The sequence below is a fragment of the Rhinopithecus bieti genome, unplaced genomic scaffold (assembly GCF_001698545.2).
Source record: "Rhinopithecus bieti isolate Rb0 unplaced genomic scaffold, ASM169854v2 scaffold_24263, whole genome shotgun sequence".
NCBI classification, from domain to species: domain Eukaryota; kingdom Metazoa; phylum Chordata; class Mammalia; order Primates; family Cercopithecidae; genus Rhinopithecus; species Rhinopithecus bieti.
The window spans coordinates 518,273-539,661 of NW_016811410.1; the positions used below are offsets into that span (position 1 = coordinate 518,273).

General features: G+C 56.7%; 1 protein-coding gene across 1 annotated transcript in view; it reads right to left on the reverse strand.

Moving 5' to 3' along the window:
• The window catches only part of KNDC1 (kinase non-catalytic C-lobe domain containing 1), a 67,168-nt gene extending 47,433 nt beyond the window's left edge, over window positions 1-19,735 (reverse strand). Inside the window, 3 exon segments of the mRNA XM_017893863.1 lie at window positions 10,442-10,500; window positions 11,123-11,321; window positions 19,446-19,735. Coding sequence (XP_017749352.1) covers window positions 10,442-10,500; window positions 11,123-11,321; window positions 19,446-19,547 — 360 coding nt within the window. The 5' untranslated portion in view covers window positions 19,548-19,735.
• Between the last annotated feature and the right edge of the window lie 1,654 nt (window positions 19,736-21,389).

Genomic DNA, 21,389 nt, shown 5'->3' on the forward strand with positions numbered 1-21,389 from the left:
AAGGCCCCTTTCAGGAAACAAGGACATCAGAGGCCCCAGGGCAGCAGGATAAGGCTGGGCCTCGGGCAGGTGTCTGGCAGAGGAAGGGAGGGTGGGGCCTGCTCTCCAGGCCTGTGGGCCAGAGAACCTGGAGGCTGTCCTGGGAGCACCAAGTGGCCCTGCCTGGCTGGGCTTGGCTGTCAGTGGAGGGGAACAGGCCAGAGGGAGGCTGATCAGGCATGAAATGATCACACCTTGGGCCACAGGGCGACGGGGAGCCGGGTCGAGGAGGTGGACGTTGCAGCTTCCTGCTCCAGGCCTCAGTGTGGTCTGAGCCTGTAGCTCCCACGGCGCCTGCACTCACGTTGGGCATCCCGGTGGCTCTCGCCTCATGTGGGGACAGGGCCTGGCCACCCGCGGGAAGTAGACGCAAAACCCCTGGAGATGCGACTCCTGAGCAAACCCCCCTGGAGATGCGACTCCTGAGCAAATGCACTCAAGCCAAATGGGTTTCAGTTCGGCACTGGTTAACGTTTTCTCAAAATTGAAAAGGCCCCTCTCTAGCGGGTAGGAAGTGGGTTCCACTCTCCTGAGTCTCACTTCAGGAAGCCCCTCCTCCGCTCTGCCGGAGATCCTTGGATCAGGGTCTGGGTCAGCCTGGGAGGCTCTTCGTGGCCCTGGGAAGCATTTCTGGTGGACTTGAGGTGACCGGTTCAAAGAACTGCTGGCTGCAGCACTCAGCACGGTGGGTCCGTCGCAGCCCGGGTCTCAGGAGGGCACGATGAACACGCACCTGGGGCTCCCAGGGCTGCCTGGGCCCAGACAGGGCCTCGCTGGCAGGGCTCTGCAGACAAAGGGCTGCGTAGATTTGGGACAGGAACCCACAGAAGGGGCTGGAGCATCCTGCCACACCAGGAAGTGGCTCAGAGCCCAGCAGAGCTGGGTGCCAAGGACCGGGCGCCTTCTGAGCTTCAGTTAGCATCAGCAGAATGGACCAAATCCCATCAGAGACGTGTGAATCTTAAATTCATAAAACCATGAAACCAAGCTCACTGGTTAGCGCTAGAGGATGCTGGATGCACTCGCTGCTTTGAAAACGGGTGGATGAAGAAAAGGAGTCGAGCCTCCCACCTCCCTGTCCGCAGGGACTGTCTGCTGCGGCTGCCTGGTGTCAATGAGGGTGAATCTCCTGACACTGGGAGCCCTGCTCACAAACTGAGGCAAGGATTACCGTGGCGGCTCCAAGGATTCGTGGCGGCCACTTACGGCTGTCGGGGAGCAGAGGCCACACGCCCCGATGGGCCCTGGTAGGAACCTGAGTCCAACAGCACCCCTGACTATCCTAGACTTGGCCTCAGAGACAAACCACCAAGTTTTCTTCAACAAAACCATAAGGAAGAGAGCCGGGGTGTGGGATCATAAGAAACTCAGGAGGCATGGAGGCAGCCAGGTGTGTGGATCTCACTCAGATCCCGCAGGGAAATGGCTGGAAGAGCAAGATTCGGGCAGCAGAGGGGGGACCCGAACCCTCAGTCCACACCCACCCAGGCTGGGAGTGGCTGTGAACGTTTCCAAATGTGGCCGAGGCTTTGTGGTTACATGTTAAGAGGGGCCTGATCTTTTAGAGGTAAATCTGAATCCAGTCAGTTGTGGGTCATTTCTGAGGCGGGGTGGAAAGTCTATTCCTTGAAACTTGCTGTAGTTTCGCTAATGTAGCTTTGCATGTGCTGTTCTTATTCTCTCTTTTCTGTATGTTTAAATGTTTCATCGCGAACATTAAAAAATAAAAGTACCACCCACCGAAAGCCTTGTTCTCACCCAAAGACTGAGAATCAATCCAGTGCTGCAGACACGCACCATGCTACACACGTGTGCCCGTGACATGTAACACACTACACGCATGCATGCACACACCACATACATGCACACACCACACTGCACACACAGGCATGCTACACACACACACCATGATACACTCTTGTGCCCATGACACATAACAGACTACATGCATGCACACACACACCACATACATGCACACACCACACTGCACACACATGCTACACACACTGTACACACATGCACACACACCACACTGCATACACATGCATGCTACCCACATACACTGTGATGCACACCTGTGCATGTGCCATGTAACACACTACATGCATGCACACACACCACATTGCACACACATGCACACTACACATACACCATGCTACACGTGTGCCTGTGACACATACCACATGCATGCACACACACCACATACATGCACACACATTGCACACACATGCATGCTACACACACACCATGCTACATGGGTACATGTGACATGTAACACACTGCATGCATGCACACACATCACACTGCACACACATGCAGGCTATATACACTCCATACTACACACGTGCCCGTGACACATAACACACTACATGCATGCATGCATACACTACACCACAAATACGCACACACTGTAGTTCACACACAGGCATGCTATGCACACCATACAACACACATGTATGTGCACCATGCAACACTCATGGCCACAACACACAACATACTACATGCACGGACACACAATATTACACACATGTGCCCATGATACACACCATACCACATGCATGTACACATCATGCACCACACATGCTCATGACACACACCACACTATGTGCATGCCCACACGTTACACACATGTGCCCATGATACATACCATACTACATGCATGCACACACAGCATACATGTACAAGATGCATACCACAGTACATACATGCACACCATCATACACACATGCGAATGAAACCACACAGCATACTGCATACATGTGTGCACAACCCACTCACAGACATAGCATGCCATACATGTGCACATGAGCACGACATACCACACTACATGCATGCACACACTATACTACATAGATGCACACAGACATATACCACACCACATACATGTGCAAACACACTATATCATATTGCATGCATATGCACACACCTTGCACACACACACTGTACTACATACACATGCACATGACACACACTATACTGTATACATGTGCACAGAGACACAGACACACAATTGGACATGGACGTGGATACATTCTCTGCCAGGCAGCAGCTGCATGGGTCCCCAGCAGAAGAGGGTGAGCAGAGGTTGGCACACAGCTGGGTGATCTACTGTGGGCTGGGTCTGCTGCCACGCAGGGCAGCAGGGAATGTAGACTCAGATGGGAGAGGCTGCATCTGAATTCTGGCCCTGCCATGGCCTGGCCAGGCCAGCTAAGGCACGTCTGCACATTTCTGAGCTGTGCTCAGCTTGATTGTGGACAGTGTTCCTTCAGAGTGGGCAGCAGCATTCTTGGCTGTGGCCAATGGCTTGAGCAGAATAATCCCAGACGGTATCTCCCTCAGCCTGGACACAGGGGTGCTGAGCAGCACCAAGCACAGCCCAGATCTCCAGGGGATCTAATACCTGAAGACCCAGAGAACATTTAGCAACACTACATCAAGTTTCAAGGAACAGGAGCAGGGCCAGCCTCTGTGGGCTACGGGTCAGGGAGGATTCCATGAAGGAGATGTGAGTGAAGCTATGAGAAGACAAGAGAGGACACTCCAGGACAAAGGAGCAAGCTGGGCAAAGCTGTGGAGGCAAAAGTGTGGACCAGAGGTTTGCAAACCTGGCTGAGCATCCAGAGAGCCAGGGCCCACTGCACGTATGCCTACCAGGCACTGCACACACAGAGGGCAGGAGACCAGCAATAACCACTCCTGAGATCATGCTCTCAACAGTGATTCTCTCAGCCTTGAGAATACAACTTAGCTCCGTAGCTCATGGAAAGCCAGGGTATTCATTCCTTCCCTCCATTCCCCTTTGTTTCCATCCAGGCACCTGGAATCCATCCGTCCACCCATCTATCCACTTATCCATTCATATGTGCGCCCATTCCCCATCCCCCATCCATCCATCTGCTTATCTATCCAGCCACCCATCTAACTACATCTCCACCCATCTGACAACCTATCCTCCACACATCCACCTACCCATCCATCCTCCATCAATCCACCCACCCATCATCCATCCACAAATCTACCCATCCATCCTCCTGTTCATGTTCATCCACCTATCAATCCATGTATCTACCCATCCACCCATCCATCCATCCACCCACCTACCTACCTGTCCACCCACCTGTCCATCCACCAACCCATTCATCCACATATCCACCATCCATCTGTCCATCCACCCATCCACCTACCCAGCCATTTAGCCATCCATCCACATATCCACCTGTCCACCAATCTTTCCACCCACCCATCCATCCACATATCCACCATCCACCCACCCATCCATCCACATATCCACCATCCACCCATCCACCCACTCATCCATCCACAAATCCACCACCTACCTGTTCATAATCCCATCTACCCACCCATCCACACATCCACCTATCCATTCACAAATTAACCATCCATCTATCCATCCACCCTTCCATCCAACCATCTATCCATCTGTTCATCCACCCATCCATCCACATATCCACCATCCACCCATCTACCCATTCATCCATCCACATATCTACCATCTACTTGTTCATCCACCCATCCATCCAGCCACCCATCCATCCACATATTAACCATCTATCTGCCTATCCACCTATCCACCACCCATCCATCCACATATCCACCATCACCTGTCCATTTACCCATCCACCCGCCCATCCACCCACCTATCCACCTATCCATCCACCTGTCCATCCACTCATCCATCCCTCCATTCATCCATCATCAATCGTCTATGCTCCAACCATCAATCTATTTATTTAGAAAATAACTCAGCAAATAACCTTCTGGCTAGTTGTTGGTTGACACTGCCTGCTACACACCTGGTGGAATCAGCAACCTCACTCTGCCCGCTCTTCTGTGTTGGAAGCATCCCATCTTCATTTAGTGAACCCTACTCAACCTCAGGTCCCAGTTTAAACTCCACCTTCTCACAGTGGCCTCTGGAGGCCTCTGATGCAAACAAGAGCCTTGGAGCCCCATCCTCACGTCCCAGCACTATTGGATCCCCAGCCTGTGGGTCTCACATCAAGTCTGTTACCTGTGTAGACCAGAACCAGCAAGAGGCAGGACCCCACTCACCCTGCTCTCCGTGAGCCCAGACACTTGCTAAGCCTGCATGTTGTGGATGAATGTCAAGCAAACAGGCCAGCAATGGGGGAGGGGTCTGAGTCTTCCAGGCCGGGCCACTGAGCCCACGGATGCTCAGGGCAGCAGGGTGGAGAGGGGAGCCGCATGGGGTGAAGGCTGGAGAAGTTAAGAAGAGAATGAAAATGACACATAAAAGCCCTAGTGTGTTTGGAAGTTTAGAGACGACTGTTGGAAATAAATGCTTTCCATGGCCACATAGAATAAATCCCACGCCCGTGATGCTGGGTGGAGGACCAGCCACCAAAGAAGTGCTGCATGAGCCTGCCCACCCACAAGAGGCACAAAAACAGGAAAATTGCAACCTCTGCTCTGTGCTGTCTGGACAGTGACCCGGGGGCCAGGCAGGGGCTGCTGCCATCCATCTGGGTGCTGCTTACACAGATGTTCAGTGTGAAAATCCATCAAGTTGTATGTTTGTGATATATACATTTTTCTGCATGTGTATCTCAATAAAAAGTAAGAAAAAACCAATCTGTTCACATTGTTAAATAACTCAGGGGTAAAGAAGAAATCCCAGTGGAAATAAAAAAATTAGAAGTAAACGATAATGCAAACATTATATAGTAAAACTCGTAGGATGCAGCAAAACTTACATGTTGAGGAACATTCATGGCCCTAAGTGCTCTTGCTGATACTGGAAAGGAAGAAAAGCTGAAAGCCAATGACCTAAATGTCCCGCTCAAGTCAGAAAAGGGATGGATCCTAAACTCAGAATGAGGAAAGGAAAGAGAGAATGAAAAACAAGCATCAATGGAAAAGAAAATACAGACATGCCAGGAGAGCAGACGGGACACAGAGGAGGCTCTTCGGAAAAATGAATGTACTAAACAACCCCTAGTGAGACTGAGAAGAGGAAGCACAAATTAACTGTCCAGTCAGAAAATCAGGGCAACCTGCGGCTAACGTAGCGGCTGAAGAGGAGAGCACCTGCAGCTGAAGGCCAGAGATTTTACAAACATAAGAAGGAGACCCACAGCTGACTCAGTAAGAGACACCAGAGATCAGTCCTGTAAGTACTTCTTTAAGAGGTGGGGTCTCACGCGGCTGCTCAGGGTGGAGTGCAGTGGTGTAATCTTGGCTCACTGCAACCTGCAACTCCTGGGCTCACGCAGTCCTTCTGCCTCAGCCTCCTGAGTGGCTGGGGCTACAGGTACATGCCACCACGCCCGGCTAATTTTTAAAATTTTGTGTAGGGACAGGGTCTCACTTTGTTGCCTAGGCTGGTCTCTAACTCTGGTCATCAAGTCATCCTCCCGACTCAGCCTCCCCAAATCTCCCTGTGCTGGGATTCTAGGGGTGAGCCACTGTGCCCAGCCAGTCCTGTAGCTATTAAAAACTGAGCAGTAGTTACAAATCTTTCTTAAAGAAAACAGATGGCCCTATAAGTGAGTTCTACCAGCCTTTCAAGGAACAGATCATCCCATTCTTATATAAACAGCACAAAGAAAGGGAAGGGGTGCTGCCTATACAGGATTAGAACAATCCTGAGGCCAACACCAGTGAAAACATGAACAGAATGGAAAATCGCCAGTCCACTCAAATATGCACAAAAATCTGAAGCAAGCACTAGTAAATCAAATTAAACAGTGTATAAAAAAGACAAGACACTTGCCCAATTTAGATTTTTCTATGTAAGAAAGAATGATTTAATATAAGAAAATAAAGATGTGACTATGAGAATCTTAATGAAGAAAAAATTAAAGGATCATGTCAAAGGATGCAGAAGAAACATCTCGTGAAATTGACACACACATTCACGATAAAACTCAGCATCGAGGGGGACTCGTGGTGGAGGCAGGCACCGTTCTGGATGAGGAAGGTGAAAAGCACTCTTTTAGAATGGGGATGGGGAGAGTGGTCAGTTTCTCCCTGAGATGGGACAGTGCTCAGCCTCACTCTGCTTCTGCTCCAAGACTCATTGCTATTCCTTGCAGCACTGAGTAAGAGAAGGAAGGAAAACGTGGAGCAGGACCATGGGATAGAAGGAAAGACACTTGTTTGTCAGTGATTAATCAGTTAAACAGGAAAACTAAAAGAATCTATAAGTTATTAGAAATATTAAAAAAAACTTTAGCAAGATGGCTGGATGTAAAATAAAGATATTAAAGTGAATTGTGGCCAGACACAGTGGCTCATGCCTGTAATCCCAGCACTTTGGGAGGCCAAGGTAAGAAAATCACTTGAGCCGAGGAGTTCGATACCAGCCTGGGCAACAGTGCGAGACCCTGTCTCTACAAAAATTTTGAAAAATTAGCTGGACATGGTGGTACATACTTGTAGCCCCACCTACTTGGGAGGCTGAGGTGGGAGGATCACTTGAGCCCAGGAGGTGGAGGCTGCAGTGAGCCGTGATTGCTCCAATGCACTCCAGCCTGGGTGACAGAGCAAGACCCTGCCTCAAAACCAAACCAAAACAAAAAGAGAACAATGAATTTTAGAATACAATCAGAAAACATCACATTCCTGAGGAAAATCTAATAAACGATATCTTAGACCCCTACAGCAAAACTTTGCAACATTAAACTAACTTCAGGTGGATGAAATGTGAAACAAAACTTAAAGCTCTTGGTAGAAAATAGCAGTGGCTTTCGGCTCAACCTTGAAGCAGGAAAGGTTTCTTGTGAAGGTTAGACCCTAACAGAAGAACCATTAAAATATTTGATGATATTAAAATTGAGCAACCACTTTTCAGCAGAGGACACCGTCAGCCAGCTTTTCTCTAAGTATGGCTCAAGAGGTTAAACTCTTTCTGTAACGATGCTGAGACGGCATTCGCCTCGGTCACTCTCCCTCCCTCCTGAGTAGACAGTGGAGTTAGGGTTAGGGCTGGGGTTGGGCTTGGGGTTGGGGCTGGGGCCACGTGACATGATATCGCAGCCGACTGAATGCAGAAGCTGCCGTGAATATCCAGGCGTTTTCCACAACCCAGACGTGAAAGATTTACAAATATGCAACCTAATGCCACTCTTCTCATTAATTTTGGAGGGAAAATATTCTTCATAAAAGTGTTATGTATGTTAACATACAATGGGCATTGTGGTTTTTAAATGAATTAATAGATAACTTAAAATGTCTTGGTTTTAATTTATAACATCATTAATATGAACAGACAGAACTCACATAAGCAAACGCTCTTAGGGGCAGTCAATACTTTTTAGGGTTATAAACCTTCACCGGAGAAGCACTCCTCACCCACATCCCCTATGACGCAGGAAAGAGATGCAGCGTGGTGCCCTCCCACGCACAAGACCCCAGGCCCCTGCCACACCTGCGTCCCCCAGGCCAGACCCCAGATCCCAGGTCCCTACCACGTCCACGTCCTGTGGGAGCTAGCGATCCTAACACTGTGCTCTCCGGTGTGTGGTTGGAGGAGTTCCAGGAACAGATGTACGTCCACCTGCCCCACGAGCCACACTTCCTCCTGGGCATACACCCTAGAGAAACCTCGCCCAGATCTGTTCTCGGTGTACACACCAGGAAACACCCGCACCCCTTGGTGCCCCCACAAGTGGGGGTTTAAACGTGGCCTTCACCCAACGGGATAACACACAGCAGGTGCCACATTATGGCCACACAGTGCTCTGCAGATGAAGTTTAACAAGAATACATAAAAGGAAGACCTGGAAGACCACACATGGCCTGAATTCTTTTCAGAAAGTTAAAAATGGCGCCAATGAAACAATAGGACTTGGAGGAATGAGCAACGTGGGATAAAAACGAAGGAATGAGAGTCCCACAGGGGAACCATGGAGTGAGGGGACCGGGCACAGGCTGGGCTGAGGTCACGTCCAGGTCTGAGCTGGATTACGACGTGACTAGGAATGCAAGCACAAAACTAAAACACCCTCATGTGCACCAGGAATCACAGCCACCAGGTCACACACCACATCACAGCCACGAGGCCACACACCATATCACAGCTACCAGGCCATGTGCCACACCACAGCCACCAGGCCACACGCCACACCACAGCCACCAGGCCACGTGCCACAGGGGCTTGGGTTCTGGACACTGGGGTGCACTAAAACATAGGACTCCCGCAGCAGAGGCCCCCTGGGGCACCCTGCCCGCCTCCCAGGGCAAAGGGCTCCAGGCTCACTTGTTTCAAAGTGAAAGTAAGAGGGATGCAGGGAGCCATCCCAAAACTCTTCTTTCCTTGTTTTTGAGACAAGGTCTTGCTCTGTCGGCCAGGCTGGAGCACAGTGGTCCCATCTCGGCTCACTGCAGCCTCGATCTCCTGGGTTCAAGAGATCCTCCTGCCTCAGACTCCCGAGTAGCTCGGACCACAGGCGTGCACTACTGCGTCCAGCTAATTTTTGTGTTTTTAGTAGAGACGGGGTTTGCCATGTTGGCCAGGCTGGTCTCGAACTCCTGGGCTCAAGTGATCCACCCGCCTTGGCCTCCCAGAGTGCTGGGATTACAGGAGTGAGCCCCCATGCCTGGCCCCCAGACTCTACTTTCAAGGTCAAATTTTAAGGTCATGACACAGCCGATGGGCTTTTATTGGGAAGATCTTTGAGTTCCTAGTTACTTGTTTATTTGTTAAGGATTGCGTTACTTTCTCTGCCATGGGCTTTGTGACAGTAGGAACCACCAATGGGCCACTCCCTGCCCGGGGACAGAGCCCAGCCTGATGGACAGACCAAACCTGAGGGCCGCAGGGTGACTCTGCCCCTTTCCAGCTGGCCACGCAGGTGCTGACCCCGAGGTGCTGGGCTGCTGTCGCCCAACTCGTCCCACACAAAGGGTTCCTGAGGGGCTACATGGGGGTCTGCTCTGGGAGCAGCAGCCTCTATGACTCGGGCGATGAGGCCCCCAGGGTGGTCCACGCCCACACCCATGCCCGGAGCTGTGCCTGGAGGCCTTGTGTCTCTGCAGAGGCTGTGAGTGACCCCGCTGCTAACTCCCTCAGAGGAGCTGTGATTCCCCGCCGACCATCACTGGTCATTTTGGTCACTTTTAACATGTTAAGTGTAGTAAGTTCGCATTCCAGAAAATATGCTATAAAATGGTTATGACGACAGACGTGGCTGAAGCCGCTGCTCCCACAGTCTGTGCGGACCTGCAGAGAACACTGCAGGGGACGAAGCTGGGTGTGCCCCAGAGGCTGTTCCTACAGCCCAGTGAACCGGGCTCCGCTCCTGGCCAGAGGCCAGTTGCAGAGGCTGCCCCAAGGCAGGTGCGTTTCTGAGTTAATGGCAGAGGCCACCTTAGAGGTAAAGGGGGGGCGTGGCGCGTTACCCCCACCGGCACTTACCTCAAAGGTGTTCCCGGTCACGTCGAACTCCGGGGGAACGAAGGCACCCTCAGGGTCGTCTTAGGGAGGAGAGAGAAGGAGAGAAGATTTCTAATCACACCTGTGAACCTGAACCTGCCAGCCGGGAAGGTCCCCTCCCCGCAGACCTGGCGTCCCCAGACCATTTTAGGCTGCGAAAAAGGGAAATTAACTCCTTAATGGTTTGGTGGGAAATGGGTTCCAAAGTGGAAGAGGGAAGGGCTCTACCACTTTCCCAAGAAGGAAGCTGAAGACATTCGCCAGGGAAATCCAGCTCCCAGGCAGGGCCCACGCAGTGGGAGCAGGTGGCCCACCGAGGCAGGGGTGTCCCACCCTCCCGGGCCAGCGTCCACTCACAGCAGGGCCAGCGGGACTGGCCCAGGGGAGACAGAAGAGGCGCACGGCCCGCCCTTAGGGGAAGTCCCGAGCGGAGCGGGGTCGGGGTGGGTTGAGTGTCCCTCTGGCGTCTGAGGGTGGGTTTGACTGCCCTGGCACAGCAGCCACCCCACGGACCCTCAGCCACTCTCCAGCCTGAGTCCCTCCCGAGGAAGAGAAGGTCTCCACAGCAAACCCGGGTCCAGGCTCCCAGCGTCTGCCCCGGCAGAGCCTGTGCTCACATCCACCCCGAAAGGCACCTCCGCCCCGTGCCCGAGGCTGCCTCACCGCTGAGCTGCTCCATGAAACACACGTTCCCACTAGTGTTGAAGGCCAGGGTGTCAGGCGTGATGCACAGGCTCTGGAAGATGGCGGCGTGGGCCACACTCTGCATGGACAGGCTGCACTCGAGGCACACGGCCCAGGCTTCCTGCTCGCTGAGGCCACGGTCCCGCAGGGAGAGGATGTCAGCCAGAGACACATTCTCCTGTCAAGACAGGCCCTGGCCGTGAGCCCAGCAGGACCCTCAGCCGGGCCCCGGCACCCCCGTGGAGACGATTCCATGGGGAAACGGATGGCTCGTGGCAGCGTTTCAACGCGTGGGTCAGGGAAAGGGCTTTAGGCCATGTTTCATTTTGTTTCAAGAGTCGTCCTGCTGTTCCCTGGACGTCAGAGTCATGGAACATTTGGTGGCACCATCAGTGTGCTGCCTGGAACAGGTGTCTGCTCCTGGAGCCTGGGCATGGGGCGTTCCTCCCAGAGGCTGGGCCAGAGCTGCTGGGTCACCTGCTCCCTGGGGCACCCCTGACCCCACAGGCTCACGGCTCGACTGGCCCGTGGAGGCTGCCAACAGATGAGTGAGGCAACCGAGTCGAGATCCCCAACTGTGGACTTGTGCAGAGCTAACGGGGCGTGACGCTGACACACGCACACAACGCACAACCACACGCGCTGCCAACATTTGTTCCAGGCAGTTCACACCGAGCACACAGTCACGGTGGTTCCCTCCACATGGCCCGGCCACCCCCATGTGGACCCACCTCCAAATCTGAGTGGGCTGCTGGACTCCGTGAGGGCTCAGCTGTGACCACGATGGCTGCCACCAACACCCACACCCCCATGAACATGCACACGCACAAACATCCCCACCTAGCACACGCGTGCTCACCCTCACACAGACACGCATCCCCATACATGCATCCCACACAGACACATGACAACACAGGGCATGCTCATACATCGACACTCAGACGCTGGTGCAAGGTGTGTGCACACTCAGTCTCACCACTTCAGTCCCACCACTGCTCACACACACTCACTCTCATCGCTTCCCACACTCACAGTCCCACTGCTTCTCAAACACTCAGTCCCACCGCTTCTCACACACACTCAGTCCCACCGCGTCTCACACACACTCATGGTCCCACCACTTCTCACACACACTCACGGTCCCACCACTTCTCACACGCACTCACGGTCCCATCGCTTCTCACACACACTCATGCAATGAGAACAGACAGCCTCATGCACACACAGACCTCACACTCACATACATACTATATGCCGCTGCACACATGCCTAACACTGACCACATGCAGGCACAGACACATACGTATACCTGCACACACGCACACACCCATTCCCACACTTGGTGCACACACCCTCACAAGAACACCCAAGGCTGCACGATCCACACTCGCACGTACCCCAGACGTGGAGCTGAAGGCCCTCTTGGGTGTGCTGCTCCTGGCCAGGGCACCCCATGTGCAGGTAGGAGGGGGTGGCTGGGGGCTGCAGCCTGGATGCACATGGGTGAGGTCAAGAAAGGCTCCGGACACGGGGCCTCGGAGGACAGGGCAGGTGAGGAGGAAGCAGAGGCCCCTGCTCCCCCATCCCTGACTTCCCCTCTCTCCCAGTGCACAGGGCGGCTCTGGCTCTACCGGTGCCACTGGGCTGAGGTCCTGAGAGGCACCTCCCACCTCCGGTCCCCCCACCATGCCCCAGTGGCTGGCACGGCAAGAGGCCCTCCAGGCACAGGAAAGGGATGAAGGGCTCAAACCAAAGCAGGAGGCCAACAAGTGACGGAATCAGGGCACAGGCGCCCAGTGGGGCGTGGCCATGGGGCTGGGTCTGCGTCTGTCCGTGGGGTCTTGGCACATCCCCCATCCATCTCCTTCTTGGGGTCCAGGGAGGGACTTGATGATATCATTTCATCATTTCCCAGGCCCTTCCAGCTCTTTCTATCGCAGGAATCTCCCTGCCCCATTCCTATGTTCGCTGATTGATCAAAGGTGTCTCTGATTTGGGCTCAAGCCTGCCGTCCTCTTTGTACCACCCAGGACTCCTCAGGATTCCAGAGTCTGAAGCTCCCAGCGACACCTGTGGGGCTGGTTAAAGAGGCGCCTGGGCACTGTGTACACACAAACACATGCACACACGTGCACACACCCATGCACCTGTACACACAGGCACACACATGTGCACACACTCCTGTGCACTGGCACACACATGCACACGGCGCTACATGCCCACACACACATGCCTGCAAACATGGGCACAGACGCACACTAAGCGGTAAATAAGTCTGAGAACCCCATAGGTTGTGCTGCTTAGGAGGAAGGGAGCCAGCATGACACGTGTCTGAGCCGGTCCCTGTTCCCCTGCGGGGCCCTGGGGGGCCTTCTGGCTGTTGCTCACGGGTCAGGGGCCTGCTGCCAGCTCACACAGCGGTGTGGAGACCTGTGGACCTGGGAAGGGAGCCAGGTCAGCCATGCCAGCAGGGCCACCCCTCGCGCACAGCACGCCCTCCTGCTCAGACCCAGAGGGGAGACACCTGCCGGTGGGCAGCCCCCTCCTCCCCTCAGGGAAGCCGGACACCTGGGGCCCCCGGCACCTAGGAGAGGCGGGCGTGTCTGAATTCCATCGGAGATTCTCCGATGATTTTAGGGGTGAATTCCATGGGGTCTGTGGCTGAAGCCTCCCCTCAGGATTGTCTCAGCCCCTCTGGTGCATGCTGTCTAGAGGGTGGGCTTCTGTTCATACTGCCAGGGCTCCACTACAAAACCACCTTCTCCTGACAGCCCTCTCCACACTGCCAGGCCCCCACCACAAAACCACCTTCTCCTGACAGTTTTCTCCACACTCAGGGTCCTGAGCCAGTGGGGTCCCCCGGCCACCCAGGGGGTCTTGTCATGTGCTGAGGGCTCCCAGGCCTGAACTCTGGGCCCCAGGTCACCTGCCCTCTGGGACCTGCAGCCTCCACCCTGTTTCAGCACAGGTGAGAGGAATTACTCCGCTTGCCTGAATCCACAGTGGCTGGATGAGCGAGGAAGGGTGTCAGACAGGCCTAAGAGGCCGGAACAGGACGGGAGAGACTGGGAGAGACACAGGCAGCACTCACTAGCCTCGGGACCCCAAGTCCGCAGGGGCCCCACCCACATCCCAGCAGACACCCCCACGACCACCTCCGAGGTCAGGAGCCATTTGGGCGTCCTACAGTCACCTCCAGAAGGGGCCCTTGGAGACCCTGGGGCTCTAAGCCTTGCTACCAGGTGGGTTCAAGTCCACAGCTGGGCCAGAAGGCTTCGTGCTCAAGTAAAATATGCCCAGCTGGGCTGCGGGGCTGCCGAGGTGGCCTGGACGGGAGTTTAATGGGCTGTGGCAGACACTTGGGAAGGAGGTGACGTGCTGTGAATAGCAACGCCGGCCTCGGCTGGCAGACGCCTGTCTGTCTGCCCAGCGCCCCCTCCTGTGCACCTGCCTGCCCAGCACCCATGAGGGCCCCACGGCAGGCTGGGGCCTCGTGACTTTCCACACTTCAGCCTCTCCTGCCCCTGCTAATACAGTCTGACCTTGTTGTGGCTGGCCAGCCTTCAGTGACTCTGTCTGCTGGCACAGACCCAGCCTCTTGAGCAGGCCCAGAAGGTTCTTCATGACCCAGCCCAGCCCACCGACCACCCACCCTGCCCCTCGCCATCCCTAGCAAGGTGTGCCCGGGTGAGCCATGGGGTAGGTCTGAGCGCGCGGACCACCTAAGACCTGTTCCTTGCAGGTCAGGAAAGACTGGTCCCCACTTTGCAATTGTGTGGCCACGAACTGCACCCCCATCCCAGGTGGGAGGAGGGATTTGGGAAGGCAGGTGGACATGGACCCCCGGGACTGGGCTGCTCTCCAGGAAAGCCGCACATCAGCCAGTCCCTGGGTCTCAGAGGGCAGGGCACACTTCCCACCGAGGACCCTTATCTCATGAAAGTCTAGGGGCTTCTGTGCATTCAGAAAGCTCCAACACCCCCACCACACTGCCAGGCCGACTTTGAGCCAGGGTTACACAGGGACGCCGGGATCATTTGGCACATTTCGAATGCACTGTCTTATGACCAACCGATTCTTTCAGCCGTGGGATTCTAACAGGACTAATACCAAACTCCAGTCACTGCTGGGAGCACTGGCTGCCAGTCCCCAGAGGCTTCCTGACAGCCCTCTCCACGGTGCCAGGCCCCCACCACAAACCCACCTTCTCCTGACAGCCCTCTCCACACTGCCAGGCCCCTACCACAAACCCACCTTCTCCTGACAGCCCTCTCCCCACTGCCAGGCCCCCACCACAAACCCACCCTCTCCTGACAGCCCTCTCCACACTGCCAGGCCCCTACCACAAACCCACCTTCTCCTGACAGCCCTCTCCACACTGCCAGGCCCCCACCACAAACCCACCTTCTCCTGACAGCCCTCTCCACACTGCCAGGCCCCCACCACAAACCCACCTTCTCCTGACAGCCCTCTCCACACTGCCAGGCCCCCACCACAAACCCACCTTCTCCTGACAGCCCTCTCCACACTGCCAGGCCCCCACCACAAACCCACCTTCTCCTGACAGCCCTCTCCACACTGCCAGGCCCCCACCACAAACCCACCTTCTCCTGACAGCCCTCTCCACACTGCCAGGCCCCCACCACAAACCCACCTTCTCCTGACAGCCCTCTCCACACTGCCAGGCCCCCACCACAAACCCACCTTCTCCTGACAGCCCTCTCCACACTGCCAGGCCCCCACCACAAACCCACCTTCTCCTGACAGCCCTCTCCACACTGCCAGGCCCCCACCACAAACCCACCTTCTCCTGACAGCCCTCTCCACACTGCCAGGCCCCCACCACAAACCCACCTTCTCCTGACAGCCCTCTCCACACTGCCAGGCCCCCACCACAAACCCACCTTCTCCTGACAGCCCTCTCCACACTGCCAGGCCCCCACCACAAACCCACCTTCTCCTGACAGCCCTCTCCACACTGCCAGGCCCCCACCACAAACCCACCTTCTCCTGACAGCCCTCTCCACACTGCCAGGCCCCCACCACAAACCCACCTTCTCCTGACAGCCCTCTCCACACTGCCAGGCCCCCACCACAAAACCACCTTCTCCTGACAGCCCTCTCCACACTGACAGGCCCCCACCACAAACCCACCTTCTCCTGACAGCCCTCTCCACACTGCCAGGCCCCTACCACAAAACCACCTTCTCCTGACAGCCCTCTCCACACTGCCAGGCCCCCACCACAAAACCATCTTCTCCTGACAGTTCTCTCCACACAGCCAGGCCCCCCCCGCCTCCCCACCACAAAACCACCTTCTCCTGACAGCCCTCTCCACACTGACAGGCCCCCACCACAAAACCACCTCGGCTCCCAAGGTGCCTTCTGCTCTGAGCTCGTCCTGGCACAGATGTCATATGGACCCTGTAGAGGGAACATGCTCTTCTTTACTGGGAGCCCCCAGCTGTGTGCCCCTCCAGGCAGCAACTGCATCCTGTCCACCCTCAGATTCTGAGTGCAGCTGACACCGGCACACAGGAGGTTCTGGAAGGCACTTGCTGAACTCCAGGAGGGTTGACAGTGCTGCCTGCCTCTCAGGGACCTGGGACATGTCCTGCTCTGGCACCCAAACCGGTGCACACTCTTCGTCTCATCTGCATCCCTGTGGGGAAGCCAGCACTGCCCATCCATCGACCCTGGCCGCCTGGCCTGTATGCCTCTTCTGCAGCCAGTGTTCTGTCTGGATCATGCTGTTCTGCCTCAGATCCCATACTGCCATCCACAGTAGCTGAAATCTCATGGGAATCCCAGGAAGGACACCTCATCCAGGAAGCCCTCCTTGCATCACCCCCACAGAACATCTCCTGTCTATTGTGTGCTGGTGGTTCTTTGCCTGTGCTGACCCAGCGGTGCTGCCTGCAAATGGCCAGAGATCCAACCTGGCCACATCCTCCAGGACCTGTTGGCCTACTTGCTGATGCTCTGGTGGGTTCCAGCTGAGAGTGTTCTCACACATGCACGGCCATGTGTCTCCGGGCCCACACCATAGTGAAGTTGCTGGGACACAGGGCACTGGTGCCTTCTACTTTGCCAGCGAATGCTGGGCTGTTTTCCAAAGAGGCTGCTCCATTTGTCCTCCCACTGGCGCGAGGGAGAGCTGCTGCGACGTCCTTGCCAGCACACGCCGCTGTCCGCTCTTCAGTTCTTGCCAGCCTGGCGGTCTTGGGAAGGCATTCGTGGGGGTGTATTTTGCATTTCCCTGATTGCAATGAGCAAACATCTTTTCACATGTTCAGCAGCCATTTGGATTTTCTCTGGGACCATGTCAAGGGAGGGACATTCCAGGGGCTCTGGTGGGTGTCCATGAGGGCCTATTTCTTGGCCCCACCGTGGAGACAGCTGTTACAACTAGCTGTAGAATGAGTGAGCTCCTACATCTTACGCAGCCTGCATGTGTCCCGGGCCTGGCGCCACCGTGCTTTCCCAGCAGCTGCCCTGCGCCCTTGGCCTTCCTGGCACTCTGGGATGATGATGCAGCCTCACCGTGCTCTCACTTCACCCAGGATGGTTTTCCAATGCAAGTCAGGTGCAGCCACGTGCCCTGATGGAGATTTCAGAACCTTCCAAGCCGAACATGTGCAGGAAGCAGAGTCTGAACGCCAGGGGAGTTCTGAGACACGGGACGTGTTGGGCTCAGTGCTGGGCACAGGGTTGGGCCAGGGACCACCCCTGATGCTTTCCAGGAGTGTCTGCGATGGGCCCGCCTGAACGTTCCCACTGCACGCTGCTAACCCAGCGGCGTCACCTGGAGGCCTCTGTGGCCATCACAGGATGGAGCCCCCACCCCAGCACTGTGCCAGGCGGGAGCTGTCCAGCCGACCGGAGGACACTGGTGTGTGCGTGGGGGTGGGGAGCATGCAGAAAGACAGCCTGTGGCTTCAAGTGGGCTCATGCCTGGTGCGGCATGTTCTGTGTACGGGGCACCGGCTGCTGTGTCCGTGTGGAGTTGGGAGGCCCTCAAGGCTCAGGCCCCTGATCCGCGAAGGGGCTGTGGGAAGAGCTGCGTCCTCAGGGCGGCCTCCTAACAGATACCCTGGGATGCATCCTGGGGCGTTTCTAAAGGCTGCGGGCTGCGCTTCCTTCTCGGTCAGAGCCATGGTGATCTTCGAAGCTTTACTGACTCCCCTGGCTGCTCCTCTCTACAGCCTTCAACTGCACCAAATCCAGGCCATGGTGGGGGCGGGGGCAGCGCCAGCCCCCGCACAGCCTCAGCAGTTTCTAGGTGGCTGAGCAGAGGGCCTCCTGGGGCTGAACCTTCCCAGAAGGAAGGGGCTTCCACAGCAGAAACTCCTGATCCCTTCAGAGCTCACTTCCCTGGGGCAGAAGGTGGGGGCTGCGAGCGGGTGAGGCCCGGGGCTGCTGCACCCGGGATTCCCAGCTCCAGCCTTGCTTGGCCGGCTGTTTAAAGAGAGGCCGCCGCAGCATCCCATTAATGGCTGCAGGTGACGACGCTGTCACTGGAGACACAGGGGCCCAGTGTCTGGGCTCTTGCCTGTTGGAGGTTTGGCAGATCTCGAATCCCTGGAGGATGAGGGTCCCTTTGGGAGCTGCTGCATCCCTGGGGGGCCACCTCTCACGCTGCCGGGCCTGGCTTGTCCACTCCATCCCAGCCAAGCCAGAGCTGAGTTACAGGGTCAGACCCAGCCAAGGTGGGGTCTGGGCAGTCAGTGCTGTAGGGTGGGCAGTCCATGAGCAGAAGCGCCAGGGTATGCAGATGGCAGGCAGAGCCCCTCTGCACCTTGCGGGGTAGGGGGGTCTTGGGTGAAGGCCCAGAGACCCAGAGAGAGGGAAGCAGCTCTCAGTCTGGGGCGGCGGTCGTCCTGCGCTCTCCCCACCCCCGGCTCCTGAACCTCAGCTCTGGGGCCTCCTGTGCCGCGCCTGATTGGGCTCTGCTGCCCTGCGCCCCGCTGGCCTCCTGGGGCCCGGCAGGGAGTAAGCAGACCCCCTACCGTCCTCCTTGCTGCCCCCACACTGTCCCACCAGGGTTTCCACCAGGAGCCACCGCGCGCGCCAACTTCTGCAGGGGCTGCCCACCCGCCGCCATCCCGTGCGCATTCGCAGGTGTTGTCCCCTCCAGGTGAAAATCCTAACGCGGGGGCTGAGAACGGCGGTGGGACCCCCTCGGCCAAGGAGGGCTCCTGGGGAGGCGGGAGCTCACAGCCCCTCCCGGGTCCACCTCCCGGGCGCTCTCCGCGGACCCCTCGGCGGCGGAAGGGGCTCCCCAGTGGGGCCGGGGGCTCACCTCGTCCTCGGGGAGGGTGGGCAGCGGCTCGAAGTCGTAGAAGTCCAGGTCTTTGCCGTCCTCCTCGTAGAGATCCGCCGCGGCTGGGTCCATGGCCTGCATCCTGCTGCCGCGCCGCGCACCGGCCCCGGGGCCTCCGGCAGGGCTGGGCTGGGCTCGGCTACGCGCACCCCGGCTCCATGGAGACGCGCCCGGCCCTCGCCCGCCCCCGCCTGCCCGCCGCTGCCGCAGTGTCTCCGGGGGACGCGGGCAGGGATACGGGGCGGGCCCCGGGGGCGCAGGGGCTGCGCGGCGCTCGGTCCTGGGGCTCTTGGTCGACCTCTTCCTGCCCCAAGGCCCCCCCAGGGCTTTCTTCAGAGCCAGGGTGGTCAGAAGAGCCAGGATAACCCCAAGCTCGGCCACGGGGCAAGGAGGGTGGAGGCGAATCTCACCTTTCCCAGCCACCCCCAGTACTCCCACAGTAGAGGGGCGGCTTCAGGGCCAGGCTGGCAGCTACCCCCGACCCCGTGGCCCCACCGTGTGGGTGGCCAGGCACACAGTAGGCACTTAATACATGCTCCTGGCTTGAAGGAGGCAGGGCTTTTGACCGCAGAGTCGGAGGGTGCAGTGTGCTCAGGGACGTAAATTCCCAGCACTCTGTCTCCGGGTCGGGTCACCCGGGCTCTCAGGCCTGGCAGGGAGTGCGGGGGGCTCAGCTCCCCGGGACCCAGGTGGGCACTGAAGCCTGAGGCTGGGAGTGGGGCAGGTGCTGGGCAGACTCTCTGCGTCCAGCCAGGTAGCCCCACCTTATTCAAAATACCCACCCTGGGGCCCACCCTGGTCCACCGAGTCAGCAAGTCAGGTGCAGCCTCCCCCATCCTTGGGTGTTTGGAAGCTTGGGCAGCAGCTAAGGTGGGGTGGGGTGCAGCTGGAGAGGAGGAGTCTCACCGAGTGTGGCCTCAGCCAGCTGTCCCCAAGCTCTCTCTGTGGGCCCCACAGGGCCTGCAGTGCCCCCATCCCCGTCTTGGAAGGAGGCCGATGTGGCAGGCAGACTCTGCTCCAGGAGCCTGGTCCTGCTGCACCCTGGTGCTCAGACCTGGACATTGGAGCTGAGCCCCTGGGCTTCCAGGCCCTCTGCTGCAAGGCTGGGGCTGCCTCCTTTGTCGGGTCTGGATGTGGCTCTGACGCCTCTGGCCACCCAGACTTGTGCCTCTGGGGGAACGCCAGGCTGATGTGACCCCAAAGGGAAGGCACCAGGGACCCCACAAACACAGGACTTTTTCACCGAGTGCTCACATCACCTCGCAGGCTTAGGAGTGAGGACATAGACACTGAATAGGGGGCAAAAGTAACCCCATACTTTGGTGGGCAGCCACACGGCAAGCACTCCTGGAAAGAAGTGCATGCGATTTGGTAAAATGCAGAATTCATGGGCTCCTGGAGTCTGCGGCGGAAGTTTCGGTTCTTGCAGCCTAAAACCCCTCAGCAGGCATTTCCCGCACCTGGGTCACTCAGAGCTGCTTCTGTTCAGGAGGGGGGCATGTGGGCGTGTGGGGAGGAGCCTCGGGCAGGGGCCGCAGGCTCTTTCTTTTACCCACCTGCTGCTTTCCTTTAAAGATCTGTGGGCTTTGATCTCTGTTATTTCGGGGAGTGGTGGGAACTTCCAGACGTTTTGTGAGTCATTCCAGGTGCCCGCACCCTCGCCTGCAGTGCTAAAGCTTTGACCCAAGCAGAGGGTGTGATGTCGGTCCTGTGTCCTGGCGCCTCAGTTATGTTGGATGAGGGCGCAGTTATGGAGATCATCCAGGATCTGGATTCAATGCCCCATGTCTTCTAGAGCTGGTGAGCAGCTTTTGGGTGCCACACAGAAACAGCCAAGAGCCCTCCGTGAGCCACAAGGAACGGCCTCCTCATCAAGCCCTCCTGCCTCTCGGTGCCAGCCCTGTGTGCCCAGCATGTGCTGGC